This window comes from Pleurodeles waltl, chromosome 3_1, assembly GCF_031143425.1.
Source record: "Pleurodeles waltl isolate 20211129_DDA chromosome 3_1, aPleWal1.hap1.20221129, whole genome shotgun sequence".
NCBI lineage: Eukaryota > Metazoa > Chordata > Amphibia > Caudata > Salamandridae > Pleurodeles > Pleurodeles waltl.
In genome coordinates this window covers 654,532,666-654,545,014 of record NC_090440.1, presented here as the reverse complement: position 1 = coordinate 654,545,014, position 12,349 = coordinate 654,532,666, and the positions used below count along the sequence as shown (strand labels likewise).

The following is a 12,349-nucleotide window of genomic DNA, read 5'->3' as shown; positions in this document are numbered from 1 at the left end:
GACATGCCCCCCCGCAGGAGAGGGTGCGCACTGAGCTGCCCTAGGACTGGGGTGCAGACCTGGCAAACAGCAAAGTTGTATTGCCCCCTTCAGCTGAGCGTGTGCCCAACAGTTTATAAAGTCCGAGCCAGTGCAAGAACACACACTGCATGGGAGGGTGAGCACGTACTGCAGCTCTCCTCATTTCCAAGGGCGACGGCAAGTCTGAACCACAGGAAACGCTCCCAGGCAGAAGCAGACAGAGTCCCTGTGAGGAGGTACCCAGCTATTGGAACTCATTATCATCCTCCGAAGGAGCAAATAAATGTTAGTGTCGCAGGACTCTGGCAGTAACTCTGTCTCTAAATCTGACGAGGAACAGGCCACTGACCCAAAGCTTAAACTCATTCCTAACCTTCACCCATCAAGTGTCACACTGGATAGAAGCACTTCATGTCTCCTGAGGAGTGCCGTACGCCACTGAGGCAGGCTGCTTACCAGTGGCATAACAAAACTTAAAGGGGCCTCTTGCAAAGTACCTGTGGGGGGCGAGGGGCTGGATTCACTCAGGGGGCTGCCACCTCTGCTCAGTGTACTGTGCTAAGCAGGTCCCCTGGAGCTCAGGGCCCCCCAACACCGGGGGTGCTTCGAGGGCCTTTGTTACGCCTCTGCTGCTTACAGAAACGCTTCGGACTGTTCTACCTCGGACCCAAACACTAGACGGCGGAATAATGCAAACCATGCGAATCCAGCAAAATCATGCTGCAAATCTCTTTGTATCCATTAATCATTGGAGAGCCGCCTGCTTTCTTCTCACAAATGTGCACAGTAGTTTTTAGCACACGAACGAACAATGACGTAGTACCAAGAGACGGCTGGCAGTGGTGACGCTAATCCTTTGCTGACGTTTACGCGCTTCAGACTACGCTCAGAAAGTGATACCTGAACTGTGGCACAACAAACGGGAACAGGTGGGCGTGTCTTGTGACCCAGCGCAGATGCGGAGCACACAAGTCCGATCTCACAAGCAAGTCTGGCTCTGACAATAACAAGAAATGTGAGCCGTGGAACCATGACCACGGAAAGAGACATAGGAAAGCAGAAGAAATAGCAGGAAAACCAGAATGTGTGTAGCAGTGGAAGATAAGAGAGAGTAGGAGGCGGCTGAAAAGAAAATGCACAGAGAAGAAAGTATAGGTCGGCCTAGTGACGCACAGCAGCATGCTGCAAGTAGAACTGCATTGAGTGATTGGATACTCAGTCAGCAGTTTTGGTGTGTTGCTCCATAGGTACCGAGTCAGGCCGTGGAGGGGATCTTAATGATGAACTGGTCTGGCGCAGCCGGCAGAGACTCCAAATGAAATGAACAGATGCAGTGGTGTGCAGAAATTTCCTACTGGTCGTCATGTGAATGCAGGAGGAAGGAGTAAAATCCCAGTTGGAGATTGGGATTTCGGGGGGTGGAGGAGTAAGGTTCTGACAGTCTCAGCCCCACCCCCCCAACCACCCCGGTGGAGATGGGGATTTTGTGTGTGTGTGTGTGGGGGGGGGGGGGGGGGGGAGGGTAAGGTTTTGACAGTCTCAGTCCCTCGTACTAATGGGGAGGTAAAGGGAGAAATCCATCATACCCAACATCGGCACCACTGCAGTTTGCACGAGTGAAGCGAGTTTCGCACTCGAAAGAGAAACGACCATAAGGAGCCCTGACAGGACACAGCGCGGGCCTCTAACGAGCAGGTGGCGCTTGACCCCAGTCTGTTACATGTCAGGCATGACGGGCGCCTTACGCGCGCAGGCTGCTCCAGAGTCCCAATGTCACAGCCGCACTGGTTGGCAGGCAGCACCGTGCGGGGCTGTGGTGACTGCTGTGATTGGCCGTCAGCTCTTTCAGACTCGAGGCACGTTTTTAAATACACTTTGGGGGCCATACTACAACTACCTCTCCCTGTCATATTTCCTTACCCTCTCTTGGATCCTGTGCATCTGTGGCACCAGAGATGTGTAGTTACATGTTGTACGGCACACCCTCGAGTATTATTGAGTTATCCTAGAAGCACTATCCACTGGCGAGGGCAGACGCATGTTACACACCAGAAACTCATGACGAGTTCTGCATTCACCTGTTGGAATCGTGTGCAGAAGATTCATTATACCAATCCATTTGTAGCTGTTGGTGTTAGAAGCCCCCTCCCTCGGAACCCTAGGCTCCCTTCTTCCTCGGAGGTGGGTCGGCATGGGGGAGCGGCTTATGTGCTGCTTTTAACAGTATGCAGTGTTATACTATATTTGTACAGAAAAGCTACTCTTTACCTCGCTGTACCCAGTGCTACGGGAGAACAGCAGCACAGGTAGTGGTGTACTTTTAAATTACACTCAAGTCATAATCATGTTACACTACAGCAAGACTTAATATAAAGTTGTACTGAAATGATACTGCACGTGCTACAAACACTGGATCACACCCTTTCACGCTAGCTATAAGCAGCCTAGTAGGCCAGAGTTACACTCAATTATGAATGCCCATATTAGTATTTATATGTATTGTAATTATAATAAAGCCCTTGATTTAGTTAGTCTTAGTTAGGCCATCTATATAACAGAAATACTGATGAATATTCCCATCCCCACATTCTGTACATCTCAGGGTATAGTGCATTGACCACCCACACCCTGTATTTCCTATACGAGGCCTTCTCCATCACCTACAGCCTGCAGTTTGCCATTTTACACAATGCACAGTGGAGGCCAAGTTTTTGCAAAGCAGCCACTGTCTCCCAGCTGCTTTTTGTGTGGACCCTCTAGTGCCCTGCTGGTTTTCTTCCACCGTTAGGTCAGACCCGAGACCTGCTCTGGGCCCTCCACTGAACAGCTAGACCTAGAGTCAGTTTCCTTCATGTTCAGATGTGTCCTCACTCTCATGCCTCCTGAGGCACTCTTAATGCCTTCCTTCTTATTTAGTAATGAAAGAAACTGACTAAAGAAGCATGTGGCAACAAGAAATGTTTGATACCCTGAAATGCACTGTAATCTCTTCACTCTGACTGATCCCCAGGATGAGGCAATGATGGCCTGACAACTGTCGTTCTTCTCCAGGAGATCCTTCAACAACTAAAGTGTTGAATATACTTGGACTTTTAGTCATCCATTTGTATTTTTTTGTTGTTGTCCAAAACGCAACCATTTTTTATGCTTGCCACCCCGTGTGATGAGGAAAGGACACTTTCAGTCTTTCTGTCAATCTCCACAAACATCTCTAAATACCCACCCACTGAATAACCGCTTCCAACACTCAAGTTTTATGCACTATGTATTGTTATGATTGTTGTTTAGTCTTGTTATTAAACTGACTTGTTTGCGTGTTTTCTGCTTTTGAAAGTAAGGTGCATATCCCTCTGGAAGGAAGCCTGAGGTGCAGCTGCATCATGCTACAATATAGAAAACGAAAGCAGGGAAGTCTTTAACAATATCTCTCCATTCTGATCTTTACAGCCCTCAAAGCAGTTCCCCTTCAATGTACTTGGGTTAAAAAGAGGGAAACTGTTGCAATGCTGAGCTCCTCAAGTACCTGGATTGGATTCCTGAAGAACCAGTGCAAGATGATGAACAGAAAGGGAGTACTACAGCTCCTGGAATATCAACTAGAATGAAGGAGCTACAGACAACAAATGACCGGTTCCAGGGAACGCAGGTCCAAGAACCTGATATGACTGACAACACCCATCCTATCCATCAACCGCATATTGTACATCTGCAGGAGATATCTCCTTTTGTGAGCGCACACACACACACACACTATTATCTCCTCAGTGATCAGGTCGATCATCCACACTCCGAACATCGCCACATAAATGTGGTTTGACTGACCTCATGTTGTACCAAGCTTTACACTGCTCGGTTATAATGTTAAAGCACAAGTGATGGCCTTTAGCCAAAAGAAGTATAAAGAATGGTAGTTTCCTAGCAGTAGAAGTGTTCCAGCGGTCACTGCCTGTGCAGTGAATGTATTAGTGAATGCAGGTTCTAGGTGTGAATTGCATTACTCACAGGGAACGTGTCCTGTTCACTTACTGCCAGTGGTCTCCTAAGGTTGCAAAGCTGGTATGACATAACGTGGAAGGGAACATGTTTCCCCGCAACAGGGGAAGATATTGGAGGATTGTACAGGGATGGTCAGGCTGCCAGTTACCCAGAATAGGTGTGCGATTTGCTGGGTGATGTGATGGGCATCTCTCACTTCTGGGATGTTCTGAGAGAGTGAGTCACACTGCATGGAAAGCCTTGTGAAAGAAGAAGTCTCTTAGGGGTCAGATCCCTCCCATATCCAAGAGTGTGGAAAGGGCCCTGCAAGGTGTACTCAAGAAAAGTGGGCACAAAAGCCCTCCCGAGTTGCTGGATGGTATTTTTTGGTGCAGGATAACTCCCAGCCTCTCGAGTGATGTAGATGCACAGGTCTTAATGGCTGCATGTTGCTTTGAGAGCGCTGTCTATACCCACCCTGGTGTAATCTCCTAATAAAGAGTGTAGTACACTGAGCTTGTGTAGGCGTTTTAGAGATATACTTGACCACACAGTTCCCGAAGTACTTAAATTATGGGTTACTGAGAATCACCACTGCAAGTTCTGGCACTCTTTGGTCTTCCTTTGGGAGAGGGAACAACTTCCTGAATCGTGATTAAAGTCCCATATATGAGGGCCCACTAGATAACAATGTGGTGCATTTTTAGAGGTGCCCCCTACATCAGAAGGGTGAAATGAGCGGTCAGTGTGTGTCTGTGGAGGCTGGAACCAGGTAGATGCAGGTCTCTACAAATAATAGTACAGGTCCAACAGTATTGTATGTTTAGCAGACAGTAGTAGGTTTATGTTGTTTTGCTGAGGAAATTGGGCGGGCGGATAGGACAGCAAAATACTTATTCCAAGGGTGCACTATAGCCAGTCAAAACATTGAAGAATGAGCTGAGCACATGCAGCACCAGTGGGTGTAGCACTCATACAGGCCTTGCATGGCTTATAGGTGATGCATTGGGCGCCTGAATTTGCAGGGATCACGGTTTTCTGAGCCTGTGATGAGCAGCCAGCTGCAGTGAAGCAGGTGTTATGACTCCACCCTGTGTGGCGCCCCTTGCTGTATTAAACTACCTTTGGCGCTCTGTCCCAGCTAGTGAAAGTAGCAGGGCTACAAGGTGGTTCCAAAGCCTTCCTGCTACAATATCCCAGAAAGAGAGGGACAGAACAAAAGGCACAAGCATAGGAGGATAGTGGGTGAACAACAATGGAGAAGTTCTAGCTGGTCACAGATCAATTATCTATGTTCAGAGGGGGCCAAGAACCATCACGTTCTTCAGGAAGACGGGCAATGGGAAACACTGGGGGCGAAGTGTGCAAGATGCGATCCGATGTACTAATCTCCATCCACGCTCTTGGGCTACTAACAAAACCCATCAACTCTGGTATGGGTATCTGTGAGACATGGACATCAGAGCAGGACACTCCTCTGTTGTCTGTATCAGGGCTCACCAGCAGGGTCTACCATGGCAGAGTACCTTGTGGAACAAATTATAATTGTCCATAGTTGTGTTTTCTGAAAGTTTATAAGTCGCTGTAAAAAAGTTAAGTGAACGTGAGAGTAACAGATGAGCCCTGTGCCAAACACCGATAAACTATGTGTGGCATCATTAGGAAAATGCGTACTAAATACGTTATCACCTGGTAGTCAGCCTCACTTTTCATTTTTACAGTCTGCAGAGTGTTGTGTCCACTCCAGCCACACAATTACTCTCTGTTCCTATCTGCCTTTAGGTCTAAATGCTATGGGCAAATCAATTCTAATTGAAAATGCTAACAAAGTGTGTATATTTATATTGAAGCATGATGTTTTATTATATGCGATGTGCTATCTGTACACATTTTTAAATACAAAGAAACTTTTTTTCGGACATTCTGTCCTATATTACCCATTCACTTTATAGCTACACATCCTCCCAGAGGCCCACTACATCACCTACACCCCGTACACATTTCCTCTGAACTCCTCATTTACCCTCAACATGTACACTTCAGAACTCAGAGGTTAGAATTGATAGAGGCGATTTCCTCACTTTGATAACTGGATACAGATAGTTTCTGGGCTGTAAACCAAAAACCATTCTAATTAAAGGGTGTTTGCTAACTTCTCACCATCCTCTGTTTTCTATACTTAGGTACATATCATTCTCACCTGGGTGTTGTTCACCTTGGTCCAGCTAGTGGTCTTCGTGATCATCTATGAGCACTTTCTCATACTTTCCGTGACCTACTGGGACAAACTTGTACTTCTTGTTTCCGTTGGAGCCCTGAACACAAAGTAAGAGGAAAGTTTGGGAAGATGAAAAACTTAAAGATAGACAGTCAGTAGATCATGCCACAAAGTGTTTTAATTGTACTTAATTTTTGCGGTATACCATTAAGTTCTCCCATTCCAGAAGTCTATTGTGTTTTAGTCTTGGCACAAAGCAATAAAAGGAATTAACCTCAGTCCTACTACAGAGTGTGCTAGGATAATGAAAGAACAGTCCTTTGGATGCCACTTGACAATGACCTCACCTGCTGCACCATACAAGTAGCATGGCCTAAGTCTTTACCTTTGGCATGTGCTCACTGGTCCACTCCAACATCATAGCTAATGGAGTATTCTCTCAGTGGAAAAGGATTCCACATGCTTGAGAAGGGAGTGTTAGTGCAGCCTTGCCAACCAGAAGGCAAACTGCAATTGCGCGTGCCCTTGCCACAGATGGGCTGCTGCTGGCTGAGCTCCCTAAGTTAACCAACTCTCCAGCTACAGTCCAACTTGAAACTACAAAAGATGCACAGTAGGCAGACAAATCATGGACAGGCTTCATTAAGGACACGTTGCACTTGCACTTGCAGTCTCTGCGCCTACAACACCTCTCCAAGCTAATAAGTGCCTTTCTTCTGAGCCATCATTTGGAGGGCCTCGTGCAAAATGGCTGACCTGTGATCTCATCTTGGCTTCACCATTTAGAGTCTTGTGACAGAGAACTAATATGTAAGAAATAAATCATATCCGTCTTTTAGATTATTAACCTACAGAATTCACTCAAGGTGCAGCCAATAATATCATCACAAACCCTTCTTTCGGCGTTTCTTCATTAACATCCCTGCTGATTAACCTCCACATCTACTTGACCCCTTATTTCTCACAAATGACATGGAATGGGAATTTCTGGCACACACTTGCTATAGAAGCCCCAAACTTTATGTACTGGAGGAAATAATATAATGTTGGCTACTTATATAGCATTCCCCACAAGATGAATTGTTTCTTGACACTTTAATATTCACTATTACTTTCTGGCTCACTTTACTCAGCTTATTGGATCCAGAAGGCTAAAACACTGAGTCAGAGTTTGTTTGGATTTAAGCTGCTACTGCAGTTATCACTATGAAACTTCTAGGTTAAAGACAAGCATTTGACTTCCTTATCGGATCCCTTACAATATGCACAAGACATAGAGGTCGCAGAAGTGCCTGTAAAAGTAGTCGGTGTGTGTGCCATTCCTTGGGTGCCATTAGTCGGCCCTTCCACTGAAGGTTCAGGAGTCTTCAGCCAGCACCTTCCTGTAAGTATGATATTTTGGGAACAGGGAATGAGACACCAGGGCTCCGGTGGCAAAAGTTCAGCCGGACTAAGATTGGGCCCCTGCGCGACCGATGTCAGAGAACAGTTATTCTCGCCTCTACTTCTTTGTAAGGTACTTTAAAACTGTTGCAAACGGTGTATTGGTCACCATGACCGAGCGCACATGCACAACATTTGGATGCTGGTATACAACTATCAATGGATATGCATTTTTACTTGTGCCCACACCATGTCGCTGGACTTTGCCACACCTGCACCATGCCATGAGTTTACATACCATGGTGAAGTAGGCAGAAAAACAAAAACATTAGGTGAGTTTTTTTGGTACAGGGTCACCTTCCCTTTATATAAAAAAAATGCACAGGCACGAAGGTAAACCCCTGCAAAACAAAATAAAAAAAGGAGGGACACAGAAGACGATTACAGCATCATATCTGGATTGCCACCCACCCCCATTCAATCTTCCCACAAAGCTGCTCTTCCATAGTATAAGTGGAAGTTTGTTGGTAGAAATTTTCTTGCCTCAAAACTGAAATGCCTTGAAAGTTAAACATGTTAATTTAACAGCAGGGAAGACACTTACATGTTGCTTGCCTCAGTAAATATTTTGCAGTGGAAAGCCCTAGAACCATAGCACCATATCCTGGACTCTCCTTATGGGACTACATCTGACACACAAAAGGCTTGCCTTCTGTTTGGACGAGAATGCCCCCAGTCATAAATGGGCATGTTCTCCTGTCCTCAGTGTCCACCTGCATTTTTAACTAGTATCATGACTTACTTTTGGTCCCGGCATTATTCTAATTTAGCGTGGGCCCCAAGGCCTGCCCTTGACAATGTGGGGTCCAGGACCTGTCCTGTAAAATGGAGTGCAATACCAAGTATGCCCTCATATATTGGACATTGGGCTACTGTCCCTGTGCTTGCGTTTTTTTTGCGGCACATTATTTATTTACTGCCATTACTTTTTACATAGTTTGGTTAGGTGAGTTACGTTTAGTAGTTGCAAAGAAGGTATTAGTCCAGAAGTTTTGATTTCTGAGCCATGGTACATGGAGACTGAAGGAAAATTGGGCAGGCCAATGAACTCAGCTCGGTGATAAGGAGGTTTTGTTTACTAACATGTCACAGCAGAGAGGCTTACACGTTACTTAGAAATGCAACACAGTTGCAACATGGAAGAGAAGAAGCAGAGTGCACAAAAATTCACTAACTTTGTAGTTACTATCCATATTATTTTAAAATGCTCCACCTTGCGGAAGGCCATTTCCAAATTGAGACATGTATATTTGTGCGGTTACTAAGTGACTCCATGTCATCAGGTACACCATTTTCCAGACACAGCCTTTCATTTTAGCATCCTAATGCATTCTAGGATTTGTAGTCTCAGTTCTATTGCTGCTTAGGTCATGTTTAAGTAAGGTACTGGTTTAAACCATAAAAGCAGTTGGTTTCTAAATCATATTAAAAGCCAACCACTGGCGAAGTGAAATGGTTACTTGCCAGTAGGAGTAGTTTTGCAGTTTGAAGAGTTTTCTGGTTGTACATTGTAGGAAGTTGGCTCTGTATGAACTATTTCAAAGTAAGGAATAGTATGCACAGAGTCCAAGGGTTATCCTTAGAGGTAAGATAGTGGCAAAAAGAGATAATTCTAATGCTCTATTTTGTGGTAGTGTGGTCGAGCAGTAGGCTTATCAAAGGAGTAGTGTTAAGCATTTGTTGTACACACACAGGCAATAAATGAGGAACACACACTCAAAGACAATTCCAGGCCAATAGGTTTTTGTATAGAAAAATATATTTTCTTAGTTTATTTTAAGAACCACAGGTTAAAGATTTACATGTAATACTTCAAATGAAAGGTATTGCAGGTAGGTACTTTAGGAACTTGGAATTAGCAAAATAGCATATACAGTTTTCACATAAATCACATATAGCTATTTTAGTGCAATTTTCAACAGTTCCTGGGGGGAGTAAGAGTTTGTTAGTTTTTGAAGGTAAGTAAACCACCTACGGGGTTCAAGTTTGGGTCCAAGGTAGCCCACCGTTGGGGGTTCAGAGCAACCCCAAAGTTACCACACCAGCAGCTCAGGGCCGGTCAGGTGCAGAGGTCAAAGTGGTGCCCAAAACGCATAGGCTTCAATGGAGAAGGGGGTGCCCCGGTTCCAGTCTGCCAACAGGTAAGTACCCGCGTCTTCAGAGGGCAGACCAGGGGGGTTTTGTAGGGCATCGGGGGGGACACAAGTCCACACAGAAAGTACACCCTCAGCGGCACGGGGGCGGCCGGGTGCAGTCTGCAAACAAGCGTTGGGTTTGTAATAGAAAGTAATGGGAGACTAAGGGGTCTCTTCAGCGATGCAGGAGGCAAGGGAGGGGCTCCTCGGGGTAGCCACCACGTGGGCAAGGGAGAGGGCCACCTGGGGTTCGCTCCTGCACTGGAGGTCGGATCCTTCAGGTCCTGGTGGCTGCGGGTGCAGTGTCCCTACCAGGCGTCGGGTTCTTAGAAGCAGGCAGTCGCAGTCAGGGGGAGCCTCGGGATTCCCTCTGCAGGCGTCGCTGTGGGTGCTCATGGGGGGGGGGGGGGCAACTCTGGCTACTCACGGTCTCGCAGTCGCCGGGGAGTCTTCCCTGAAGTGACTGTTCTCCACAAGTCGAGCTGGGGGCATCAGGTGCAAAGTGCCAAGTCTCATGCTTCCGGCGGGAAACACAAGTTGTTTCAAAGTTGCTTCTTTGTTGCAAAGTTGCAGTCTTTGGTGAACAGAGCCGCTGTCCTCGGGAGTTCTTGGTCCTTCTAGATGCAGGGCAGTCCTCTGAGGCTTCAGAGGTCGCTGGTCCCTGTGGAAAGCATCGCTGGAGCAGTGTCTTTAGAAGTGGGGAGACAGGCCGGTAGAGCTGGAACCAAAGCAGTTGGTGTCTCCGTCTTCTCTGCAGGGTTTTTCAGCTTAGCAGTCCTCTTCTTCTTAGGTTGCAGGAATCTAGTTTCCTAGGTTCTGGGGAGCCCTTAAATACTAAATGTAAGGGTGTGTTTAGGTCTGGGGGGTTAGTAGCCAATGGCTACTAGCCCTGAGGGTGGGTACACCCTCTTTGTGCCTCCTCACAAGGGGAGGGGGGCACATTCCTATCCCTATTGGGGGAATCCTCCATCTGCAAGATGGAGGATTTCTAAAAGTAAGTGTCACCTCAGCTCAGGACACCTTAGGGGCTGTCCTGACTGGCCAGTGACTCCTCCTTGTTTTTCTCATTATCTCCTCCTGGACTTGCCGCCAAAAGAGGGGGCTGTGTCCAGTGGGCGGGCATCTCCACTAGCTGGAGTGCCCTGGGGCATTGTAACACGAAGCTTGAGCCTTTGAAGCTCACTGCTAGGTGTTACAGTTCCTGCAGGGGGGAGGTGTGAAGCACCTCCACCCAGAGCAGGCTTTGTTTCTGTCCTCAGAGAGCACAAAGGCTCTCACCGCATGGGGTCAGAAACTCGTCTCTCAGCAGCAGGCTGGCACAGACCAGTCAGTCCTGCACTGAACAATTGGGTAAAATACAGGGGGCATCTCTATGATGCCCTCTGTGTGCATTTTGTAATAAATCCAACACTGGCATCAGTGTGGGTTTATTATTCTGAGAAGTTTGGTACCAAATTTCCCAGTATTCAGTGTAGCCATTATGGAGCTATGGAGTTCGTTTTTGACAGACTCCCAGACCATATACTCTTATTGCTACCCTGCACTTACAATGTCTAAGGTTTTGCTTAGACACTGTAGGGGCATAGTGCTCATGCACATATGCCCTCACCTGTGGTATAGTGCACCCTGCCTTGGGGCTGTAAGGCCTGCTAGAGGGGTGACTTACCTATGCCACAAGCAGTGTGAGGTTGGCATGGCACCCTGAGGGGAGTGCCATGTCGACTTAGTCATTTTCTCCCCACCAGCACACACAAGCTGGCAAGCAGTGTGTCTGTGCTGAGTGAGGGGTCCCTAGGGTGGCATAAGACATGCTGCAGCCCTTAGAGACCTTCCCTGGCATCAGGGCCCTTGGTACCAGGTGTACCAGTTACAAGGGACTTACCTAGGTGCCAGGGTTGTGCCAATTGTGGAGACAATGGTACATTTTAGGTGAAAGAACACTGGTGCTGGGGCCTGGTTAGCAGAGTCCCAGCACATTTCTCAGTCAAGTCAGCATCAGTATCAGGCAAAAAGTGGGGGGTAATTGCAACAGGGAGCCATTTCTTTACATACATGCTGTGCATTATTCCACCATCTAGTGGGTCCGGAATTGTCTTTTTTCCCTGTGGGCATCACAGACCACCATTTGGTGGTATGCCTGTTCCTTGTATGACGTCAGACATCGCCCTGAATATTCCCAAGTGTAGTCACCATCTTTGGATTCTTTTTTCTGCATTTTGGAATGCTTTCCTCTTTGTTAGTATTCTCTCTATTCTTCTATCTATTCTTCCCGCCTGGCTAGATTATTACCCATTTCTGGGAAAGCGGGTGGGTTGGATGTGAATCCCAAAAAAAACTCCAAGCTTCAAAACTACTCCTACTGGTAAGTAACCATTTTGTTTTGCAGTATGAATCCTTTCTGGATTCACATGCTGTGCATTAGATTATGTAGCAGTATCTCCTCCCTTGGGTTGGTTGGGATGAAATGAGGAAGAGTTTGCAAACTGGTGCTGCAGTAGTTTTTGTCCTACCTGTGCTTCCTTGTTTATTTGCGCATCCACACAGTAATGTTCTGGAA

General features: G+C 46.7%; 1 protein-coding gene across 4 annotated transcripts in view; it reads right to left on the bottom strand.

Annotated features, from left to right (window-relative positions):
• LSP1 (lymphocyte specific protein 1) overlaps positions 1–12,349 on the bottom strand; it is a 242,879-nt gene that overhangs the window by 18,324 nt on the left and 212,206 nt on the right. For all 4 annotated transcript variants that reach the window (XM_069223171.1, XM_069223173.1, XM_069223170.1 and 1 more), the window contains one exon: positions 6,197–6,311. In XM_069223171.1, the coding sequence (XP_069079272.1) occupies positions 6,222–6,311 (90 nt within the window). In that variant the 3' untranslated portion in view covers positions 6,197–6,221. The remainder of the gene's footprint in view (positions 1–6,196; positions 6,312–12,349) is intronic.